The sequence below is a fragment of the Caloenas nicobarica genome, chromosome 10, assembly GCF_036013445.1.
Source record: "Caloenas nicobarica isolate bCalNic1 chromosome 10, bCalNic1.hap1, whole genome shotgun sequence".
NCBI lineage: Eukaryota > Metazoa > Chordata > Aves > Columbiformes > Columbidae > Caloenas > Caloenas nicobarica.
Genome location: NC_088254.1, coordinates 22,506,271 through 22,530,724, shown reverse-complemented (window position 1 = coordinate 22,530,724; position 24,454 = coordinate 22,506,271). Strand labels below are relative to the sequence as shown.

Below are 24,454 nucleotides of genomic sequence, written 5' to 3'. Positions count from 1 at the left end.
GGGAGGAAAACAGCCCCTTCCCCAAAGGAGCTCGACTCGGGCGAGACAAAGCCCGAAAGAGAGGAAAAGCTGGAAAAAGCGCGGTGGCCGCGGTCCCATGCCGGCCCCTCGGCCCTTCGCTTCCTCCCGGGGGACACGGCGACGGCGGCCGGGGGCTCTGCACCGGCTAAAGAGAAATGTTGCATTTGCTGTTTTCCCCTGGAGTTTCAACCCTTGCTCCATCTGCGTTTCAGCAACAGCATTTCAAATCTTGGGGTTTTTGTTCCGAGTTTCTTTTCCTTTTTTCTCCTCACCCACACAAGCTATTCGCGGGATTTTCACTTTAATTTTGCAAAATTATGTCTGCTCAGAACCTATCGTATTCATGGCAAATTATTTCCCCCCCCACAAACAACCTTCCCTCTGCGCTACAACAGAAAAATAAAACAAAAAAGAAATTCGGGGTGAATTCAGGGATGCTTGTCATCCCCCAGGCCATCATCTCGTTGGGTGTGCGGCTGCTGGCTGCTCTGCGGGAAGACGGAGGATGCTGGAAAATAAAAAAGTCCAGCTAATTTTAGCTCCTGTGCTGGCCCTGGTGCACTCGCGTGAAGGCGCAGATGGCCCTGGAGCCATGACCGAACTCCCGGCAGCGAGGGACCAGCCCCGTCACCGTGCCATGTGCCACATCCCTTCTGGAAGTTACTCTCCAGAGAATTTGCAATCCTACTATATATATATATATATATATATTTTTTTTTTTTTTACGAAACTCACTTTTTGAGTAATTCTTTACATTCTGTTGATGCTAATGGGCATTTTTATTTTTCCATCACTTCACTCTCAGTGAGGCATTAAAAATAACATTATTGATTTATTGGAGTAATTTCCATCCATGTCCAGAATCCGACTAATGTGCCACCATTTCCAAAGTTCATTCTAGTTCTGCGTTATTCTTGGACTCTGGTTTTTCCTTTCATTACAAATCTCCTCCTTTGTTTTTGGTTGAGCAGAACTCACATGAAAAACGAGAATCCTATAACGCACTTTGAAGTGAGGCAATAAAATACATCACATCCCTAGTCACGACATCCAGCATCACCATTAACCTCACGAAACAAGCACCAGCAGAGAAATTCTCTGCTCTGGTGTTTTTAGGCTCATTGCAATGTTTTACTTATTTAAGTGCTTGAAGGGAGAGGAGCGCGTCCCAAAATCCGGCGTTCACAGCTCAGGATGAAGTTATATTAATATCTCACTCTGGCCCTGCCCCACTGCAAAAGCAGATATGGGGAGAAATGAGTAGAAAATGAGAAAAAAAACAAAACTCAGAAAATGAGTAGAAGCAGCTAGTCCCATTTTAGGTGTAAGTCCATCTGCTGGCAAGGCCAAAACCAGAGCAGCCCACAGAAGAACCACGGTTTTGAATCATCCTGATAAAGGTGGATCACCTTACTTGGCAAGAAAAACATAAACGAAGCAAAAGACTTGTTGGAATCCAGTGCCAAAAACTGAAACCCAAGGCCTTGGGTGACAGGAGGTTCGGCAGATACCTCGTGCAACAGCTTCCACTTGCTCTGCAGAATTTCTTTACCCTGCATTGACTGTTCCTATTTATTGTCACAAGTAAAAATTTAGGATTATTTAAAAGCAGACTGAAATCTTTTACAGTTATGTAAAGTTAGGCACAGTTATGCACAGAGCAGGGAGCTGAGCTTGATGATCCTTACGGGTCCTTTCCAACTCGAGATATTCTATATTTCTCAGGCTGCCATTCAGTTTTGCAGCAGATACCAGCTGCAGGAGCAATGGCATTTAAAAGAAATTTAAAAAAAGAACCAAGAAGCAAAACCCCAGCTTCTCTTTGGAGGCTTTTCTGATCTGCTGGCAGCTCCAGCCTTTGCCCACCAGCAGCAGCAGGACACAGCTCGTCTCCATGTGTTTATTTTTAAATGCATCTTTTCAAGCATCGGGAGTCTTGGCAACAGCAGCCGGGAGGGAGAGCGTGCGCAAAGAGCCCTCGCGCTGCAATAGGCACTTACACAGCGACTGTAATCCCCCCCAAAAATCAGTGTATCCTATATATAGCACCATTTAATCTGCCTCCATCGTGGAAGCTTTCGGAGAAATGAATTTCTGCTTTCACCTGGATGAAGCAATAATTTTAGGGGGTTGGAAATACCCCCTTTTCACGTCCACCAGCAGCATGCTAGGGGGTGACAAGGGGGTCTTTGGGTTCCCATGACGGCACGCAGCATCTCCCATGGCCTTACAGAGGTTTTTAATGGGAACCCAGTGCTCATTCTCCCCAATTTATTGTTCTGCCCACGGTTAAGTAACAGAGTTATGGTTGACTAGCAAGTAAAAGATATTTGCATGAAAAAGCGTGTTGGGAAAAGGAAATCCAACGCTCATTTTTCACCTAGAAAATCTGGGGTTTCCAGGAGGGGTTTTGTGCCACTGCAGGAGACAGTGACTATCCAAAATCGCATTATTCCTTTTTTTCATGCCCCTCCTGGTACGGGCAGAGGTTCTGGCTGGCGTTCCCCATCTGGGAACTTCCAGGTAAAGTCAAGGCACAGTTTTTAATGAAGAAAACCAAATCCAACTGAAACCCGCCCCCCCATTTCCCCCTTGCATGGGGTTATTTTGCATCTCTCCGGAGCCAACGCGTTGCCTGCGCATCCCTGGGAGCCGCTGGGCAGAAGTTATTTTCCATCAGAAAGGTCAGCGGTCCTCGAGTTTGACATTTCAAATATCGATCGGCCATTAAGGCAACGAAGCGTTATTGTGCAAAAAAAACCAAGAGCGGCTTTTTGGCAGGTTTTAACCAAGAGACGGCTTCATCTGTAGGAAGCACAGGGCTGCTCGATCCCCCCCCGCCCTTGCCCAGGGATGCTCCCCACAGCTCCCTCGTGCAGCAAGCAGGGAAGGAAACATCAAAACAGCTCACCGGGGATTATTTTAGAGGAAAAAGCCATGACCAGACCCAGCACCAGCAGCCTCCCGGGACAGAGCCGAAGTCCCCAAAGTCCCCGCGAGGCGAAGACAACCCTGCTCTGCTGCTGCTGCCCCTCCACACCTGGGAGCATCAGCACTGGGGGACCGCGGATTTGGGATTAAATCCCTTCCCAAAGGATGTGGGACATAATTGGCCATGGACTTGTGGGGCTGCCCAGGCCCCCGGGACCTGCGATTGCGGAGCGATGGGATGAGCAGGGCTGTGCTCATACCTAAACCAAGCAAAACACCGTCCCTGCAATCGTTACGCGACGGGGAAGCTACTGCAAAGCCACCTCCCTGTCCCAACCTCATTCCTGCTCACTTTGCTTGAGCAAAAGCAATATTTTTTCCGCTTGGAGGGGAAAAGGCACAAGCAGGAGGTGGCAGGACGGTGCCGGCCTGAGATGGGTCCTGCCCAGGCTCCTCCGCACCCGGAGGCTGGGATCTGCTCAGTGCATGCCCAGTGACTTAGCAAAGCATTTATGTAGGATTTATGCTGCTGGAATCCACTCCCTAAAGAAAAGCTTGAAATTAAACAGCTATATTTTGATAAGATACCCAGCATTCCCCAAATTAGTCATCAAATGCTTATTGTTCCATGCACATTAGATTAGAGCCAAACAAACGCTGATTTTAATCTCTCCAGCACTCTAATGCTCTGATGCTTCTCAATTCAAGCTTGAAAACGGCTTTTGTTCACATTAATGGCTTTCACGCTAACGAGGCTCGGCAAGATTTAACATTTAGGCACATCCCGTTCTTCATTTTAATAACAATTCCGCCACAGAGAGCGGCACATGTTCGCAGCGTGCAGGAGCAGTTCAGCCACCAAACGTGTCTGAACGTCTGACGCTCCGGCCGGGGCACCTGGGTGCGTTTGCAGCCCCAGCTCGACTTAAAAGCAACCAGGCTAAGAAATGCCGAGCCGCCGGTGTAAATTAAGTGGTTTCTCTTCTGTGCCGAGGGGCGTTCAGAGCAGAGCCAGCCGGTTGGGCTCTTGGCTTGCTCGGGCTCAGCTGCTGGCTCTTTGCATCTCTCTGTCCCAGCCTTATTAAAATGCCCAGCGCGGGACACTCACCAGGCTGCCGTGCTTGCTTCCCAGCACGCTAGACTTGAGCAGGTCTCTCATTGACTCGACAAGAGCTCTGTGCAGAGAGGGAAAGCAAAAACATTCAATTCACCATCCCAGGAGGCTGAGATAAAAACCACACAAACCCTTCCTGCTTCTCCGCGCGCTCCCGGGGGATTTTGGCAGGAGCCGGAGCATCGCCGGGGGCAGGACACGATGCTGAGCACCACGAGCCACCGGCCGCAGCCGTCACACCGACCCCCGTGTCCTCCTCCCTGGTCGCTGCCAGCCCCGTTTAGCATTATTATGTATTGCCGCCTACTTTCTTCTAAAGAACGCAGTAATTCCAACACAAATAGTTTATGCTCCTGAGACCGGTAGCAAACGGAGGCATTTACGTACCCAGCACATTACCTGACTCATCCCCAGCCCGGTAACGTGCCCATTAACCTGTCCAGAAACCCTGGGATCCGCAGCGGGATGTAAAACAACATCTATTCATAAAAAGTTTGCTGATGAGCCAGCTGCTTGCTCAGAGCCCCCAAAAGCAGCGGCGTGGGCACAGCCACCCCTCGTGTGCCACGGCCAGGGCAGGATCTGCCCCCAAACCTGCACGGGGACGATGTGACACATCAGCGGGGCCGTGGTGGCTGCGACAGCCGAGGGGCTGGGCCACACACACCCCGCCAGGGCAGCCCCTTTCTTGGGGGAGCACGAAAGGGGGAACATTTTTTTTGCTAGGTATTTGCAGTGCAACCAGCTTTTGCAAGCACCAGAAATGCCATTTGGGGGCATTTCTGGGGAAAAGCCATTTTGCATGATGATATCGTGCGAAACTTTTTGAATGGCGCAATTCCACAGGCTGCAATTTTAGAATTGTTCCTTTCTGCAAGAAGCCCTTGCTTGACTTTTGAAAAAAGGCGGGTTGTGTGAAATCGAGCACAAGCTGATGGACGCAGCTCGTTGATGCGTTCCCAGCCCGCGTCCTCCCGAGGAGCAGCCGCAGGGCTTGGGGACGGTGACCAGAGCCCCGCACACCGGTCCTGGGCTGACAACACGCAGTGATGATGCTCAGAGCCCCGAAACCAAATCCTGCCGGTCTGAGAAAGTTACAGGGGTGGGAGGAGAAAGAAGGGGTTTGATAGTTGTGTGAGGTCAGTTTAGGATTATATATTGATTGCTAAAAAGCAGATTATGGGTATTTATGAGACAGGCACAACTGCACGTCCCGTTACAGAATAACTATGTCGATAATGAAGAATAAAGCTCCACACTGAATTCCCACACAGCTTTTATGGTTTGGATGTCTCAGTGTTTTTGGCTCCAAGATAACATCACGGTGCCACAGGCCCCCATCCATCTCCGCTGCCGTGAGAGCACGGAGGGTCCCGGGCCAGGGTTGGGGACAGTCACAGCTCTGTCCCCCCAGCGAGGGTCCAGCCCCAGGGTCTCACACAGACCCGTGCAAGCCCCTCCATGGCGCAAAAGGCAGAAACGTCACCTGGAAATGCTCCATTGCCAGGGATGCGGTCCCAAATGCCATCAGCATCCTGAAGCTGTTTTTCCTTTCAGACATAGTCCACACGTGTATCCCTCAGTAAAAAAAATTATTAAACATATCCCAAAGTAGTTATTAATGTTCAAGGACAGAGAAAAGAGTCTCTTCCTCCTTGGGAAGAAGCCTTTTCTCCCTGGTCCTGACATGAGTTTGATTCCCATGAAAGGCTGATATGCAATTGCATAATTTTTGCTTTATAGACACAACGTGGTTCCCCGGGGAAGCCACCAGCCCTTTACACACACACAGTCCGTAGAGCAGAGCAGAGCCCTTCAGCCTGCTCCTGACAACACTTCAGAGACCCAGATCCTCCACTAACCAGCAAAGCTCCTCATTTTCTCTTTATTTCTGCATCTGGCGGATGGCACGACCGGCTGGAGTGGCAGAGGGAAGCGGAGCGAACGCTTCAGCTCTGCCCCACCACAGGAAACACCTTGGGGCTCTCATAAACACCGGAATAAATGCACTGAGCAGGGCCTCAAAAAAAAAAAAAGCATGTTTCTATAAAACCAGCTGTCATGTTCCCATCCCCTCCAGCCGACGGAGGTGGTTGGGGTCGGTGTGGGGTATAGCTCGGGTGTCACCACATCCAGCACCCCCACGGCAGCTCCCACTGGCAGCACCAGCCCGTTCACAGGCTGCACCACGGCCGGGGATCGTAGAATCATGGAGTCACAGGACGGTTTGTGTTGTAGGGCCCTCCCCAGCCCCCCCAGCGCCCCCCCTGCCATGAGCAGGGACATCTGCACCAGCTCAGGTTGCTCAGAGCCCCGTCCAGCCTGGCCTGGGATGTCTCCAGGGATGGTTCAGCCACCGCCTCTCTGGGAACCTGGGCCAGGCTCTCACCACCCGCAGGGCAACAATTCCTTCCTCATGTCCAGCCTGAATCTCCCTCCTTTAGTTTAAAACCATCACCCCTTGTCCTATCGCAACAGGCCCTGCTAAAAAGTCTGCCCCCATCTTTCTTATCGACCCCTTTTAGGTACGGAAAGGCTGCAATAAGGTCTCCCCGGAGCCTTCTCTTCTCCAGGGATGCTGCCATGCGCTGGGACGTGAGACATCCTCAGCACGGGCTCGGCAGAGCCCCCAGACCAAACATCGCGTTAAGGTTGCATTAAAAAAATAGACTTGGGGGTTAATGCTGAATTCCTTGTGCCCTTACTCGTGGGGTTTTGCATTTGCCCGTTTGCTGTAGGGCAACGGTGAGACAATGGATGGATGGATGGATGGATGGATGGATGCTATGAACAGATGTGTGATGCAATTATGATATTGGTACTGGGGCAATGTCCTGGCAGAGACTGAGGACACCAGTACAGCCCCGGGCAGAGCTCCCAAGGGGCTGAGACCCCCACCACAGCTCTGATTTGGTTCCCCCAAAGTGGCGCTGAGCTGCCAAGACGCAGAGTAGATCTCTGCCTCTGCACCCATCGGGGTGGTGGGTGCACCCCAGCTCCCCGATGGTCACCCCGGAGCTGGGAGCGGGCAAAATGGGATTGCTGGCAGGCACGGTTCACTTTGGGAAAGTCACTTGTCCATAGTGCACAGACAAGAAGAGGCAAAGACAGCTCTGTGTTTCTCCAATTTGTAAAGAGCAGTAGATTGATTTAACAAATGTTAAGGATTAAACCCATGAACATGGTCTAAACAAAGGACAAAAGACAGATGAACATTTCTGCAGCGATATCTGCCAGCTGAGTTTTTTCCAGTCTGGAAGGAAGTGACTGGGATTTCCCTGGAGCTCAACTTTTCAACGATTTCTTCTTTCTAGAGACCCCTGACTGCCTGGGAAGAGCCTCTCCTCCCCACAAGCCGCTGGGAAAAAAGCACCGAGCGAGGCCAGATGTCCCCTGGCCATGGGGCCGGGCTGTCACCACGAGTCCCCATCCCTCCTTGCCCACGGCGCTGCTTCCCACACACACCAGGCTCTTCACACGGTCCCGCAGACGTCACGGGCGATGCAAAAAGCATCCCTGGCACCAGCATTTGCGGGACCATCAGGGGCCCCACTTTGGACCATTTTCCCCCCAGGAAACCTTCTGGGGGAAGCAAATCAAACCTCTTCTGGGCCCACGTGCTGAGAAGAAACACAAATCTCACGCTCGTCAATAAATTCTGTAAACAAGCACAATTTTCCTCCCACTCTGTTTCCCAACTCCTTCCCACCCCGTGAAGCCAGCGGAAACATCCTGATGAAGCACAAAGCATTTCTGGCCCTCGGAGCTGCCCTGGGTCACTGACCACAGGATTTTACCCTCCTCCAGCTTCTTGGAATAATGTTTCCTTGAGGGTAAAAATATTGCTTGCTTTTTCTCAACTTGAGAGAGTTTAAGGAAACTCAGAGAGGGGAAAGAAAGTCTCTTTTCATGTGTTGAGATGAGCGGGTAACCGAGCCAGGCGTTCATCCGTGAGCGTTATTTCACATGGCATCGCACGTCATCAAGAAAACTGAGTTGAGACTTGGTTACAACAGGTTTTTTCCACCCAGGGTCCAGCAGTTTTAACCAGAATAAGCCTGGATAACAAGCAAAAGCCTCCAGTGGGAGGATGCCGTGAATCCAACCCCTCCTAAATTCACCTGCTTTTTAATTGTAAAGAGGTGAAAAGCCACGTGCATGGGTATTAACGGGCCGGGGGGACCCCATGGGTAAGAAGCTACTTGGGAAGATGCTGTGGGATGGGTGAGGGTAAAAAAATCAGGCAAAAAGGACTGCTGGGACCACTAACATTTCTACTTCTGTGATAGCCTGAAAAAAATCCTTACCAAGCCCCAGCTTTGTACAGGACATGAGCCACAGAAACTTATTTATCCCGGCAAAGAGGACTTTTCTAAAGCAGGGAGACAGTGCACGGGTGAGCAGCTCAGACATCTCTCCTTGATTTGCTGTTTTCAACCCAAACGCCCCAAAATGTTCCCCAGGAACAAGCGCCGTGGGGGGCTCCTTGGGGCATGGGGCAGTATCCCGCAGCTCCTTTCCCATCCCATCGCTCCTGGACAGCTTACAAAACCGCAAGAGTTTTTTGGAAGTTTATCCCAGTTGGGGGCAAAAGTTTTCCAAGAGAGAAGAAGGAAAGAAAAGAGAGAGAAAAAAAAAAAAAAAGAAGAAAGAAAAGAAAAACAAACACTATTTTCTAAATATTTCAGGCTTCAGGAACCTGTTTCCTGGCCAGCGCGAGGAAGTGCCAGAGCCGGGGTGGATGAAGGTCACGGGGCGGCCGGGGCCGGGATGCGGGAGGCACCGACCCCCCCACGTCCAGCGTGCGGTGCCCGGGGGGAGCTGCAGCCCAGACAAGCTCTGCCTTGTGCTCCGGCTCCCAGGAAGGGGGAAAACAGCCACCGAAGAGAAACGGAGACTTGTTATTCAGGCACGAACAAAAGCGCGGGGAAGCTCACAGAGGAACATTTGCGATATCCCTCCCCGGCCTCGTGATGCCCACAGCCTCAAATATCACTTTTTCCCTATTTTTCCTTGTATTTTAGCACACAGTGCTCTAGAATCAGGTTTCTTTGCACTTAGTATAATTATAAAAGCAGCCAAAGCAACTTTCTTTGCCAGAGGTTTGCAGCGAAGCGCCCTGGAGCTGCGAACCCCCCGGGAGCCAGTATCCCGCAGGCTGAGCCCCCACGGGATGCTCGTGCACAACCCGGCATCGCCCGTGTTCACCCAGAAATATTTCTGTACGTTCAGCTTTTCGGCCGCTTGCTTAAAGGACTCAGCATTTCTACAAGGACCGAATCTTCCACAGATCCGCTCTCATCAGATGCACGGAGCATCTCTGGGGTACAGGGCCAGATTTTGGGGGGAGGAGAGCTGCAGCAGCTGCTGCACTCCTCTTGATAAAAAATGCTTTTCTGGACATGAAACTGCCTGAAATGGGGATGGCACAGAGGCGATCAGAGGGGCTGCCGTGTCCCTGGGCTGTTTCCATCGCTCTGGGGTCCCCCCCGGGGCCGTCCTGGGGTGCGTTGGGGTGCAGGGTGCTCACCTGCCCTGCTCTGCTCCGTGGGCTCGGCGGGTGCCTCCTGACACCCTGGGATGGATGAGGGGCTCAGGGAACCGCGGGTTCTCCTCGGTCCTGGAAGAAAGAGAAACCCTTTGGTTACAGCAACAACTGCTGCCGCCTGCCCCGAGCCCCAGCCGGGCACAAAACCCCAACCTCGGCTTCACCAAACGCGCTCAAGACACACTGGGTGTCAACGTGCACCAGGGTGCAACCGCCGGCACAGCCGCCAGCAGCTAATTGCTAATCATAGAATCAATCATAGAATCACTTTGGTTGGAAAAGCCCCTCAAGATCATCGAGTCCAACCGTTCCCCCAGCCCTGGCACTGCCCCGTGTCCTGAGAACCTCATGTCCGTCTGTCCAACCCCTCCAGGGATGGTGACTCCAGCACTGCCCTGGGCAGCCTGTTCCAATGCCCCACAGCCCTTGGGGGAAGAAATTGTTCCAAGATCCAACCTCAGCCTCCCCTGGCGCAACTTGAGGCCGTTTCCTCTGGTCCTGGCGCTTGTTCCTGGGGAGCAGAGCCCGACCCCCCCTGGCTCCAAGCTCCTTTCAGGCAGGTCAGAGATCAGAAGGTCTCCCCTCAGCTCCTGTTCCCCAGCTGAACCCCCGGGTCCCTCAGCCGCCCCCATCACCCTTGTGCTCCAGCCCCCACACCAGCCAGTGGTATCAGGATTAGCTCCAGCCCCACATGGCAAAACTGCTGCTTATCACCCTGCAAGGAAGAATTTCATCGCATGGGCTGAGCAATCCCGTATCCACCAGTGGGGATATGGAGCCCCAAATCATCTGGTGCAGAGGCTCTGGGTGACAGCAGCCAGATGGCCCCATCCTGCTCACAGCCACCGGACCCCTGAGCACCACAGCCACCCCCCGGTGCTGCTGGCACCAGCGGGTCAGGATGTGTCCCCACCACCACCACTCCCCAGCCCCTGCAAGGGCTGATGTGCCTCGGGGTGGGCACACAGAGAGTCCTGTGCAGGGACAGAGAGCCCATTATTCTGTGGGGAATTTAGAGCAGCTATTGTACACGGGGAGAGCAGGGATGCTCAGAGCAGAAGGCAGCCAGGGCTGGGCTGTCCAGAGGGATGGCCACGGCTGCGAAGGGACCCTGGTCCTCCCATCTCCATCCCTCGAGACATCCCAGGCCAGGCTGGACGGGGCTCTGAGCAACCCGAGCTGGTGCAGCTGTCCCTGCTCAGGGCAGGGGGGGCACTGGGGGAGCTTTAACAGTCCCTTCAGCCCAAGCTGTTCTGTAGTTCTATTCTCCAACCTGTCTCAGGGCTCTGTCACCCTCTAAGTAAAGAAGTTTATGCTCATGTTCAGATGGAACCTCCTGTGTTTCAGTCTGTGCTCATTGCCCCTCATCCTGGCGTTGGGCACCACTGAGCAGAGCCTGGTCCTCTGACACCCACCCTGAGATATCGATCAACATAAGGTCCCGCTCAGCTTCTCTTCTCCAGCTGAACAGCCTCAGCTCTCTCAGTCTGTCCTTGTAAGAAAGATGCTCCAGACCCCTCAGCATCTCCGCTGGACTTTTTCCAGTAATTCCTCGTCCTTCTTAACCTGGGGAGCCATGGCCAGCTCAAGGATGTCCAGGTTTCCCATCAAGCAGGGTCCCTGTCACGCTCACCAGCTGTTTGCCATAGTGGGACGCCAATCAGAAAGCTTTAACCTTATTTCTCCGCGCTCTGCAACTCAAGCAGCACCCCAGCTGCTCCCACACCGCCCTGGCACAGTCTCTCCCTGGGCAGTTTTGCTCCCGGAGCTTTTCCCGACGATGCTCGAGGCCAGAGAGCCGCAGCGAGGGAGCTTTGCCAACAGCTTTGCAACGAACAAAAGGAGCGCGGGGTTTCTGGGAGCCCAGCTTGGCACCGGTCCCCTCCCAGCTTGGCACCGGTCCCCTCCCAGCCCGGCACCGGTCCCCTCCCAGCTCGGGAACGATGGGATTCACAGATTTGTGGGGGACTCGAGCAGCTGGCTCCATCACGTAGATTTTTGCCTGCTGCCAGATTTGGGTAATTACACACTGACTCGGGAGATAGGAATCCAGGATTCGGCTCCTTCGAGCTCTCTGTGAGCTTGGTAATGAATTGGACTATTCATCATTTGATAAAATTTCCATGAAAAGAAGAAGGGGGGGGGCGACCACGTTGCATTTGCAGGGTATGAATTACAGCGCCCAGCGAGCCCGCTGGCCACAGACGGCCAATATTAATGCTGCATTGAATCACAATTAAAACTCATTAAAAAGCTGCGGGCCAGACAAGTTGCCTTTGATGACAGCAATACTTGGTGAAACGGGGACCTTCCATTTTTAGCCTCAAAGAGGCCCGTTATGCTTGTTCCCAACCCCCAGAAATCCCACCCAAGCTAACGATTAGCGATCATCCATGCTGCTGGAGACAAGGGGACTTGTTTTGTACTTAATTAACAATTCAGCACTGGCTGCCTTGTTCCATCCCAGAGCAGCTGGTAAGCAACACAGCCTCGTTCCCCCCTCCCAGTTGTGGCACCACACACCAAGACGTGATCTCCATCCCTCCCTCGGACCCACCTCGGCAATCCGTTTTACACATTTACTTATTTAGGAGCAACGTCTGCCTGGGCAGCCCAAAGAAATGAGGGTTTTCCAACGGCCACACCGCTGAAACCCCACTAAAAATACATGGATTTTAAGGCAGCAAGAGGCAGAGAAAGCCCCGCTCCTCCCGCACCCCTCGTGTGTTGTTTCTGCCTTTACTGCTGCCTCCATGGCTGGGTTGAGGGCTAAAAACGCCCAGCTGATCTGCACACCATGAGCAAAACCCCATGCAATGATAAATCCTGTTAATCTGTTTTCTAGAGATGTCAGTTAGCTTGCACCTAATCCATTAACATGAGTTTTATTAATATTATTTGGAGTTGGTTCTCAAGCATCAGAGCACAGAGTGCTTCATCAAATTCATTTTTAGCGAACAGCCTGGAGAAGAATTCATCTGTTATTTCCCCAGAAATGAAGTCAAGCTGTGCTGTCCAAAGCCTGATTTCTGCAAAGCCGTTTTCCCTGATAACACGGCCCAGTGCTTTCAGCCACGCTTCCTATTGATTGAACCGGTATTAGCTTTTCCATGGGACCAGCATTTGCCCCAGACACGCGAAATCTGCCCTGACCACCGAGCAGAGGATACTGTGGTTTGCCATCAGGAACGTCGTTTCGGCACCATCAGGAACGTCGTTTCGGCTGCCACCATCCCAGCGTTGGAACCATAACCTCTCAATCAAGTGCCTCTGTGGTAATTACTACGTACCCCTCTTTGGGCATAATTTATTTACCGTGTTTGATCACGACAGGCTGTAGTTGCAGTTTCCTCTCTGGGTTTTGGGTTTGGCTTCGTCTGTTCACTGAACTGCGAGGATGAGCCATTATCGAGGCAGCGTGGCTCAATAACTAATGCCAATTAATAGATAATACAGCCAGCGGAGACTATAGGATAATTCAGGCTAATGCACACCGTGGGACCTCCCAGATGGCATCCTCTTTTAAATGGTGTCTTTTAGAAAAACCTCCAGACATTTTAAAACTATATTCCCCATATTAACAAGCCCCCAGGCTCCCACTAGCTTGTGCTCATGGTTAATTATATCTAGGGTTTTGGAAACACCCTCTGGCGATGGGTGGGAGCTGGAAGCACCAGTGCTACACCAAGGGACTCCTGCCATGCCTCTGCCTGCCAAAATGCATCCAGCACGACCCCTGCTTGGAGGTTACATCTGTCTGGGCCCTCCCTGACCATCGGATTCCCACTGGGGTATCCCCAAAGATCCCGTTCAATGGCAAATAAATTCCGAGTGCCCAACCATGGGCTCTTTCCTCTGTTTTCTGCTCTCCATCCCGTGATTCACGTTCCTTCTCCCCACCAGCCCGGGTCCACGCTCGTCCTGCTCACGGGAAATCATCTGGGGTGAGGAATTCCCCTGGCAAACCACAGCCAGCGAGCAATTCCCTGTTTGCCACGAGGCGCAGGCCTGGCAGCACTGATTGCCTGTTGCTTTTGCAGACTTGTTTAGCCTTGGCACATGGACCTTTTCCTTAAACAGAACACATCCGAACCTTTTTCTTTATACACAACACATCCGGGCTGGTTTTCTGTTTGCAAACAACAGAGACCAGACCTGAGCCCCAGCCCCTTGCAAGGAGCAGCTGATCTGCAGCAGGGATGGAGTTGTCCCTGATTCCTTCTCAGCTGAAGGTCACCACCTCGGTGGCTCTTGCTGCAGAGCCGCAGAAAGCCTTGGCCAGGCAGAGCTCATGTGGGGGGAGCATGGCATGGCCCAGCACGGCATGGCCCAGCACGGCATGGCCCGGCATCACACGGCATCACGTGCCATGCAATGTCATGCCAGGTAACGCAATGCAACACAATGCAATGCAATGCAACGCCACGCAAAACCATGCAATGCAATGCAACACAACACAATACAATGCAATGCAATGCCATGCCATGCAATGCCATGCCATGCACAGCCATGCCATTTCCTGCAACGCCATGCAATGCTGTACCGTGCCTGGCCATGCAATGATGCCAGGGAAGCGTCAAAATGTGGGTACATCCCTAAGCATGAGGCGTGGGCTCTTTTCGCATTTCAATCCATCTTTCTCCATCCTATTTATAACCTGCCTAAACTCTCTCCCAGGTGGCAAACTCCTCCAAGAGTGAGGTCTGGGGACGTGCTGCGGCTGCTTGCATTTCTTCCTGTGGGAGGGAAGGGGGTGGCTTAGGACATGGATGATACCAGCTTGTTTCACATACCGATAGCAGGTATTTCTGCTCGCTCCCTGCCTTTCTCCAGCCTCCCACACACTCCAAGAAAAGTTTTTTGTGCCTCCCCACGCCTCGAGCCAATGTTAGGACAGCTCTGCTTGATGTTAGGCACCTGCACCTGATTTTCAAATCAATTTTCCTCTAAAGATGAATTGCTCAGGAATATTTGCAAAGTTTGTAAAATCCTACCCACAGCTCCTGTTCACATCAGCCCCTGGGACGCGGTCCCAGCATGGAAGGAGTTGTTGCAGAAACACTGTCAGTGCTTGTCCCTGGCAGCACTGGGAGCTGTGGGCTATACTGGTTTTAGTTAGACACCACTACCAGTTTTAGCTAGACATCCACAGCTGGGCACGATGCGAAGACCCCGCAACTCCTCCAGGACTCTCCCCTTCACCATGGGAACACACACACGATTCCCGGTCCCCAAAACTCCCCTTTACCTTGCATCAGGATAGTCCATATTGCAGGAAATAAAATCTACCAGGTGCATTAGAGCTTTACAGTGCTTCAGCGAAAGCGTAGTTTGTGCACGACATAGATCTTCCCAGTTTACACCTCTGTTCCCTGAAAATTAACAGCAGAGTCCTTCCCCGTCCTACTGAAGGTGCTTTCCTTATGGCCCTGCAGCTTTTCTCAACGTAGCTCTGAATAAATCTCTTTGCACTCAGGAAAAAAAAAAAAGCTGTTAATGAGCACTACAAATTAATCAATTAATCAGCCTGACTTAAAACTGTTACACTTGATATCAGTAAGTCTGTAGTTCTTGCAACCCAACTGACCTTTCAGGTCAGTCCGTCAATCCCTCTCTCAGCACTCAGAAGAGCTGCAAACGCACTTTTTCTTGAACACAGGTGCTGTTGGGTTTTTTTGAGCTGCAGGACGGCACGACGCAGCACGAGGAGCACAGAAACACCCAACAGCAAATGCAAACGCTGGTGAGGGCCCAGCAAAAGCCAAGCAGGCAAAATGCAAGTTATTTGCTGAGGACAAAGACCAAAGAGAGCGATTCCTCCCCTGGAGCATCCTCAGGCTCATCAGACCTTTTCTCGGGCGGTTTCCCGAGGCAGGGGGGCTGCTGTTTCCCCTCGAGTGTGTGAATCATTAGACTCATCAGCACAACCGCATCCCCGTGTTGGGATGGCAGGAGGGATTGGGCCAAGCGGGTCCAGCTCAGAGCGCTCTGTTCCCAAAGTCCCACGGTTCGCACAGCCCGGGGGTGGCCCCTTTCCCCGGCCACCGCCGTGTCACGCACTAATTCAGCAGGATGCTGCGTGCTCGGGACCATCAGGGCGGCAGATTCACCCCGGCACAACCCCGACCCGCAGTGGGATGGGGCGAGCGGGAGGTCATGAATTCGGTAGGAGGGATTGTGGGGATGGGGAGAAAGGAGAAAACAGTTCTCAGAGAGCAAAACCGCCCTCTCTGCAGCCCCGGCAGCAATTTGGGAGAGCAGAGCTCCCAGGCTGCTCCAGCACCGGACAGATTTGCGGGGACCCGAGCAGCCCCGTGTTCACCTCCCACACCCGCCAGCTCCGCTCGGGGCGGCTTTACCGAGCCCTTCCACCCCGCAGCCCCCCCAGCCCGCTCCTTAATCCCCCCCAGCCCCATTCCCGAGGTCTATCCCCCCGCCAGCCAAGCCGGCAGCCACCTGTAGAGGTCTGGGCAGCATCTGCTGAGCGGCCGCGGAAAAGCGGCTTAGAGCGCGGTGCGCCCGCGGGGGGATGCGCAGCCCCCCCGCCCCTCCCGGCGGCTCCAAGGGTTAAAAATGCAGCAGAGCTGCGAGCTGGGGAGGGCGGCGAGCAAGCGGGAAACGCGAGAAAAATCAACAAAATAAAATAGAAAATAAAATCATAAATCAAAAGCAACACCCTGGCGGGGGAGGGCGGTGGCCGGGCCCCCTCCGCAGCACCTTGTCGCGGGGGTGGGCGCAGCACCCGAGCCGGGGGGGACGGCAGGTCCTTACCTTGGGGACAATCATGCGGGATGTCGCGGAGGGGCTGAGCGAGCTCCGCGGGCGGCGGGAGGACAGAGAAAAAGAGGAGGAAAAAGAAAAAAAAGAAATCAAGAAGCAAAAAGGCCGCCGGGGGGTGGGGAAGGGGGAGGAACGGGGCGGGGGGGCAGCGGCAGCAGAGCCGGGACCCGCAGCCTCCGCCGCCCGCCCGAAGCGCTCGGTGCTCGGCGGCGGCGGTGATGTCAGCCGTGACGTCAGCCGGCGGGGGTGACGTCAGCCCTCGCTGCCGTGACGGAGCAGCGCGGGGGGGCCGGGGCGGGCAGGGAGGCGGAGGGAGCGTCCCTCCTTGGCTGGGCTCCCTGCGCTCGGCTTTGGGGAGAAAAAGCCTTTTTTTAACTCTTTGCCAACCCGAGTTGCCCTTCTCGGGGGGAGGCACCTGCTGCCCCCGCTGCGGTGATGTGCGAGGGAGCGGCCAGCGCCCTGCACCCACACCAGTGGGGACCGGTCAGAGCGGTGTGTATAGCCTGCTCCTTTCTCCAAAGCAATAAAAACAAATGCGGGGCGCCAGGCACGGAACAGACACAGGCTGTGTCGCCAGCTTCTGCAGCGTGATTGCAACCAAGCCACAGATTCTATTTTAGCGTCAGATTTCTGCTGCAGGGTTCGCGCTTTGCTCGCTGGCCCAGCTGGGCAGCATGGTAGGATCCCATAGCATCCATAAGCATCCATCCATGTGCTTGTTCCCCTCCATATACGAGGCAATTATTTTTCCCCCCTATTATAAACAGTGACAAGTGATAACAGCAGAGACCACTGCTTTGTCCCAGAGCTGTCATTCCCATTTTCTGGACGAATGATGGGTGGCCCAGACTGGCGGTGGCACTCGGGCACACAGGGTGGCATAGGACTCTGGTGTCTCAGCGTGTGGGGGGTGCCCAGGTACACCCTCAGACCAGGGCCCAAACAGCTGCTACAAGGTCAGTGGTGCAGGAATAAAATCTGTGCAATAAAAATCTATCCTGCTCCCTCTTCTTGTTGCTGAGCAAACCAATCTCCTGACAGCAACGACAAAATAAATTCAGGGTGCAGGGTACCAGGAGGCACTGGAGCATCCCTGCCAGCCACAGTCTGCGTCGCCTGGCAGGAATGATGGAATACCCTTGCACTCCCTTTTCCCAGCCATGAAACAGGAATTTTCTCACATTTTTAAAATTCCCCATCATTGGAAATGAGAGAAACAACACTTATATGTAGCATTTGAGCTTGTTGTCTCCTGGTTGCATTTGCATGGGAATGAAACCAGCAGGATACAGTCCAGGCGCAGAATTATCCAGCCGTTAGATTAGATGTTGCACCAAATTATTTTATTGTTGTTGAATTAAAAATACTCGAGGCCAATACCAAAGGCATTTCCAATCCCCCTTAAAGAAAAGCACTCTGCCAATAAACAAAGGATTTCCTTTTTATAAGGAGATTATTCCACCAAGAGTCTGATGAAAGATTACTGAGTTTTATTCTAGTGCTGAGCCTTCCCATAAAATATTAGCGGATCTGATAATAAGGGAATACCAAAAGTTGTAAAAAAAGTCTGTCCTCTGGTATTCTTCTGAAAACCAGCTCTGTTTTTAAACCATGTGCCGTGAGCTGGACTGGAAACTGTGAGAAAGGTTAATGCAATTAATGTAGAGCTAATGACATTAGCCAGCAGAAGAAGCCACCTCTAATTCCCGAACCACCCAGCAATGACCTTTCCCAACAAAAACCCCTTTTTACCAGGAGCCGGTGATGGAAGTGGGAATCTTGTTGTGGGCAGAGATGATGCTTAAAATTAAACAGAGCTGGGGAGGTGGCCAAGACAGGGGACGTCGAGGCCCAGATAAGCCAAACAGGGAAAAACCAGGCTCTTGCAAAGCCTTAGAAGAGCCACAGTGCCCTGGCCACTGTCACTCATGCCGTGGAAGTGGCAGCCCCCCAGGGCCACTGCACCTCCTGTGCTCGTCTGCAGCCCCTGGGATTAATTAGCACCAATTAGCTGATTAAAACAACTTGCCTGGAGCAGGGAACTAGGACAGCTGGTGAAGGTGGGGTGAGAAGGGACAGGCTGCTGGGAAGGTCCATGTTCTGGTTGGCTCCTGGGGGCCCAATCCTGCTGATGGAAGGAGACCATGGCCATATGGCCTCTCCGTATGGTGCTAAACCCCAGCACTCCCCAAACTCCAAATGCGGCTGCTGGGGGGGAGCCCAGAAATGCAATTCCCTGCGCTGAGCACCTGCTGAGGGCACCCGTTGAACCATTTCTGCACAAATCCCACCAAAAAATGGCATTAATGTGTGTGTGAGGTATCACTGAGAGCTGGGGGGACAAATGGGCCCCTAGCTTTGCCCCATGGCTGGGAAAACATCCCAGGCTCCTTGTTTCACCAGCACAGCAACTCCAACCCCAAATCATCCAGCTTTTGTCAGACTGGAAAGGATTTTATTACGTTTTGGATCAAAATTAAGCTGGCGGTAGACTGCAGGAGCTTTGTTACTAGGGTTTTGCTCTGAAGGTTTGTTGGGGACCCCATCCAAGCCCCAGACTGGACTTGGGTACCAAGGAGGGTGGTGTGCTGGGTGTGTCGGCGGGTGATGCTGGGACCTGTGCGGTGCTGAGGTGGGTGAGGAGCTCTGGGGATGCTGGGGGCAGCACGGCCGTGGGGTGGCTTGGACTCCCTCTCCCGGCTCTGCCGAGATGAAATTGGTGCATGTGTTGTGCTGATGAGAAGCTCACAAGCCTGTGAGCATGTGCCGGCTGATACGGATGGCGTGGGGATGGGATGGAGGATGCCAGGGGACACTGCGGGGTGGCAGGTGGCCGTGCACATCCCTTGGGACAAGCAGAAGTCCATAACCATTGCTGCAGCAGAGCAAACCGGCAGATGGATGCTCAGGGGACTGAGCTGGGCTAATTGATGAAAGCCCTTCGAAAACCAGGCTGGGGGCTCCCTGTGCACCCCCCACCTCCTGCCTCACAGCACCTGGAGCTCAGGCGTGGAGCACGGCGGCGTTTCTGTCCTCCCTGCCATGCGGCTCATCCCACCCCTCTGTTTATCTGCGTGTTTAATTTACTGGCGCTGCTGAGAGGGAGGAAGGAGATGCTGCCTGGGTGGACATGAGCAATTAAAGCAAGTCGTGGGGGAAATCGGAGCCTGCCTGGCTGGCTGTGCTGCGGGAAGAGCCGGGCTCGTGGTGCCTGTGTCCAGGAGATCTGGGACATGTGACGCTGTCTGTCTTCATTGCAATACATCACCTTGCTCAAGGAAAGCTCCTGAGAGAAACACTACTGAACCCATCCCGAATCATACGTCTGCAGAGATTCATCAACCCGTTACTCACTACTTGGCTTGCCTGAGCCAGGCTCAGCTCTGGGCAAGCTCCGAGCTTGACCTGGTGACACCACAGATGAGTTTAGCCCTTCATTTGATGAAACTCTTGGAAAAACACATCTCTATTGCACCAGGCTGTGCTTGTGGACATATGAGAATAATAACAAAGCCACACTGCAACACATAATTACTGTGTCACCAGAGAGCTCTGCTTAGGAGATGATTCATGAATGGAGCCGGGCTAGTCACTTGCTGGAAGCCCATGGTGGTTTTGCTCTGGGGATGCAGGTCAGGCCCCAAATCTCCCACACGAAGTGTCTACCTGGCTGGCCAAGAGATGAGACCTCTTGGGGCTGGCTGGGCTCCCTTAGCCCTGGAGGGACTGACCACAATTGATGCTGCCATCAGACCTGCTGGCCCCAATGCTGCCATGGGCATGAGCTGCACCAGAGGCAGGTGAAACAAAACTTTACGTCTTCCAGGTCCATGCTCTTTCTCAGCAATGCCAGTCCCACTGAAATGAAGGGCCTGTGGTCCCCTCTTAGCAAATACTTGATTCTTGAGGAAAAATCCACCAAACTGGTTCTTTGCCACGTGAGAAAAGAGTTACAGTTCTCAGAGACATTCCCATTGCTGGACTGGTGTAGTAGAGTGGCCAAAGCCGAATGCACTGTTGGCGCTGGCTAAAATTACATTGAAATAAATATAGCATAGACACCACATACAGTCTGTGCATGGCAAATTGTCCTGGATTATCCCCAGAGTTACTGCAGCTGTGAATTATACAGAGGTTCACGTTTGGATGTCATACCAGATAATTTATAGAGAAGTCCAGGGACGGGCTTTCATCTGCTTTGATGAAAGTTCATCTGGAATAACAATACTTGGTAGAACCTGGCACTTGGGCCATGCTGAAAACCCAAACCCTTCGACTTGAAAGCAAGATGTTTCCATTTAAAAACACTGTTAGCAAGAACAAACATCTCTCTATGACTGACTCCTCTTGCTCTTCCCCTCCGCTGCAGTCATCTGGTTCAGATTAGTCCTGGATAAGGTCCCGTTTTGCTCAGGGAACTAGGAGGGGAACTTGGAGCCATTTCTCCTCATTTCAAGTATGAACTGAATGTGGTGCACAAACGAGAACGCACTGAGCTCCAACATGCGAAGGGAATCAAAGAGATATGGCAGCTCCTCTTGGTGGAAAATCACTTCTAGGGGCACAGGAGATGGAGGGAGGTGAGTCACCCACCTTAAAGAGATGCCAGCGGTCCCCAGGCAACCAGCAGGACCAGTAGCGATGACCCCTGGCAAGGGGGAAGCTGTGGTTGAAGTGTGGGTTTGGGGTCTAAGCCCAGCTTGGGTTGGTGGGGCCAGCACCAGGGTCTGGATCTCCTCCACGCCGGCGGGGAGCAGGGGGTCTCAAGCTGCTCTCCTGGCACCCATCACCTTCTCACCCAGCAGGAACCTGCTGCCTTCTCCAGCAAGGAGGAGGGACAGCCTTCCTCCCACCTCCTGGCGAGGCTGCCGGCAGCCTGGGACAGCTGCCTGGGAGCAGAGCCCTCCTCTCATGGGTGGGAAAAGCTCTTCCCAAGAAAAGCCAAACAAGACGGAGCCTCTCAACACCAGCAAGTTAAACCCAGCCCCTTCTTGTGGCTTGTTGTTTACACAGCGCCTGTTTATAGCCAGCTCTTGCCATAGCTGCTAATTTGATAGCACGTGATGATGGGAAACACTTTGCAGAAAATGTCAGAGGGGAAAACAGCCATCGCGTCAGAGGCTGGAGCAAAGCAGGAGCCAGGCTGAAGAGCTGTTTAGATTTCAGGCTGGTGTATTTTGGGGAGATGAGGAGATAAATATAACATATTTTTTATATATATGTCACCCTTGGGGTGCTCAGAGCTTGACCCTGGCTGGTGTGCTCCTTCCATACGTGTAGTGGCTTCTGCAGCACTTGAGCACTGGGCACGCGATGCAAAGCACCCGGGCAACGATGCAAAGCGACCAGACAGTGATGCAAAGCACCCACGCAGGGGTGTCAAGCACCCGTGCAGTGATGTCAAGCACCCATGCAGCAATGTAGGCCACCCATACAGCAATGCCAAGCACCCGTGCAGCAACACCGTCTCCCACAGCAGGACTTGCTGCAGTGAGAGGCGAGCACAACAAGGGAAGGACGGTCACATACCACAAGCAAAGACCCCGAGTTCCCCGGACACAGGAGAGTGATTGAAGGTATACCTGAGCTCCCAACAGCATCGGAAGTAGGGATGTGCTTGAATTTAACCACACTGCTCTGTGTCCTCCCTCAGGGTCACTGGATGTGGGTCTGAAATAGCTGGAGATCATTGCAACATGGCAATTTTGCACACGCGATGGGCTGTGTGTTATGGTAACCCCCTGTGTTGCTCTTGCAAAGCTCTTCTTTGCTTCTGGCACCAATGGCTAAAGCATGAGAGACCAGAGGGACAATATTGGATTAAAATCAAGCACCAAGGTCCAGCCTCAGCCACGTCCTGCAGAGGATGTTCCCAACCCAGAAACGTTTGGGTATCACATGCCCCACCAGCTGTGGGTGCATCTCAAGACGTTCCCAAGGTCTTAATATTGTCCAATATGGAGAAACATGCTGGGTGGACTTCGGGAAAAGCAGCAGAAATGATAGCGGGGTGCAGTGCAAAGTGGGGACTCAAGTCGAGCCCCTGGGAGCTCATTTTCTAACCCACAGTCTGGGTCTCCCTGGCTGAACCTCCACTGCTCAAATAGGCAAATGCCTGATATAGGTTTCTATTTAAATGGACTCCAGATTTAATTCTGTGCTGAGCTGCATCTCCTGCTGGACAAAAGCAGAAGGTGAATTTGGAAACCTGGAGGATACGGTGGCAGATGGGAAAGTGTCCGGACTCAGGAGCTCTCCTTGCAGCACGGAGGGCATGGAAATGGGCTCCATTTTAAGCAGAGCAGCCTGGCAAGGGTCCTGGGCTGTGGGAAGCCAGCCCGGGCAATTTAAGAAGGGTTTTCCATAGCTCACGTCTGTTGTTTGGTGAATGCATTTGGCAGTTGCCTCCAACATGCATTTTAAAGGGAAACCTGAAACGCTTGGCCCACTTGCTCTTTTTCCCCTCGCAGCACCAGCACCCCCAAGTCTCCCTGGGTCAGCAGGGAGGGGGGTTTGACACCATCAGGGTGGGCAGAGTGACCGGGTCCCCTCAATCGCTCCTGCTGACCCCCATAGGCAGCCTGCCAAGGATCCCCACGCTGATCACGTCACCTGAAACAGGATCTGCTCCCCAGCTGGAAGACCCCACGCGGTGCCTGGGAAAGGGGCTGGTAAAGCAGCAGCTGACGAGAGCCCACCAAAGCCCCTCGCTGCCCCCAGCACCGCCAGCCTCTGCACCCCCCTCATCTGCAATTCCCACCGGGTTTGCAAGGATAAGCTGCAGAAGTGCTGGGAAATGAGCCCCGAGTCCAGCACTTTGCCACGCGCCTCTTATGTGTCCCTTCCTACGACCACGCGTTTTGGGTGCTAAGCCTGGGTGCACCCCCACATTTTTGGGGTCCGAGCCTGGGGCACTGCAGCATTTTGGGGGTGAATCCCAGTCTGGGGCACTGCAGCACCTTCCAGGGACTGAGCCCAGGGTGCACTGGTGCATTTTTAGGGGGCTGAAACCGGGGTGTCACAGCCTTGGGGGTGGTGCTGAGCCCAAAATGCACTGCAATGTCTTTCAAGGGTTGAGTCTGGGGCACAATGCAGCATTCTGGGGATGTGAATCCAGGGTGCAGCACAGCATTTTAGGGGGCTCGAGCCCAGTATGTGCTGCAGCATTTTGGGGGGCTGATTCCAGAGCACATAGCAGAATTTTGGGGGTGTGAATCCAGGATGCAGCCCAGCCTTTTGAGGGGGTTGAACCCTGGGTGCATTGCAGCATTTTGAGTGGAGTGCACCACAGCATGTTTGGTGGTCGAAACCAGGACGCACCCCAGCATTTGTGGGGGTCTGAAACCAGAAAGTACCCCAGTATTTTGGGGGGGGGGGGTTGATCTCACAGTGCACCACAGCATTTTTAGGGGGCTGAAACCAGGATGCAAACCAGAATTTTGGAGGGGTTGAACTCTAGGTGCACCCCAGAGTTTTTTGGGGGGGCTGATCCTGGAGTTCACCGCAGCATTTTGGGGAGCTGAAACCAGGATGCACCCCAGCATTTTGGAGGGGCTGAGCCTGGAGTGCACTGCAGCATTTTGGGGGGCTGAAACCAGGATACACGGCTGCATTTTGGAGGGGACGAACCCAGAATATACCCCAGCATTTTGAGGGGGCTGATCCCAGAGCACACCACAGCATTTGGGGGGGCTGAAACCAGGATGAGCCCCAGCATTTAGGGGAGCTGAGCCCAGGATCCACTCCAGCATTTCGGGGGGCTGAGCCCAGGATTCTCCCCAGCCTTTCGGGGGTTCGAGCCCCCGCTGCCCCGCCAGCCTTTCGGGCCGGTCCCCCCGCAGCATCGCGGCCGCGTTCGCCCTCTGGCGCCCATCGCGTCCCTGCACGGCGGCTGTGAAGCCAATTCACACACCGCCAGAGCTTTTTACAAATAGTTTCGAGCAAAATAAATAAAGGCAACCAAAGCAACCAAACCCAGGGAAAGTCACAAAGCGTGAGCAAGGAGTGGGGCTTATGGATGCTCTTCCAGCAACTTCCCCAATCCAGCCAGAGCTCAGCTG

The 24,454-nt window shown here is 53.3% G+C and overlaps 1 protein-coding gene across 3 annotated transcripts in view; it reads right to left on the bottom strand.

Moving 5' to 3' along the window:
• Positions 1–16,457, bottom strand: part of CORO2B (coronin 2B) — a 41,011-nt gene extending 24,554 nt beyond the window's left edge. For 2 of the 3 annotated variants that reach the window (XM_065641468.1, XM_065641470.1), the window contains exons 1-3: positions 16,386–16,457; positions 9,597–9,686; positions 4,061–4,127 (exon numbers count right to left, since the gene is read on the bottom strand). In XM_065641468.1, the coding sequence (XP_065497540.1) occupies positions 4,061–4,111 (51 nt within the window). In that variant the 5' untranslated portion in view covers positions 4,112–4,127; positions 9,597–9,686; positions 16,386–16,457. The remainder of the gene's footprint in view (positions 1–4,060; positions 4,128–9,596; positions 9,687–16,385) is intronic. The other variant, XM_065641469.1, reaches the window with a different exon arrangement.
• Positions 16,458–24,454: the final 7,997 nt, after the last annotated feature.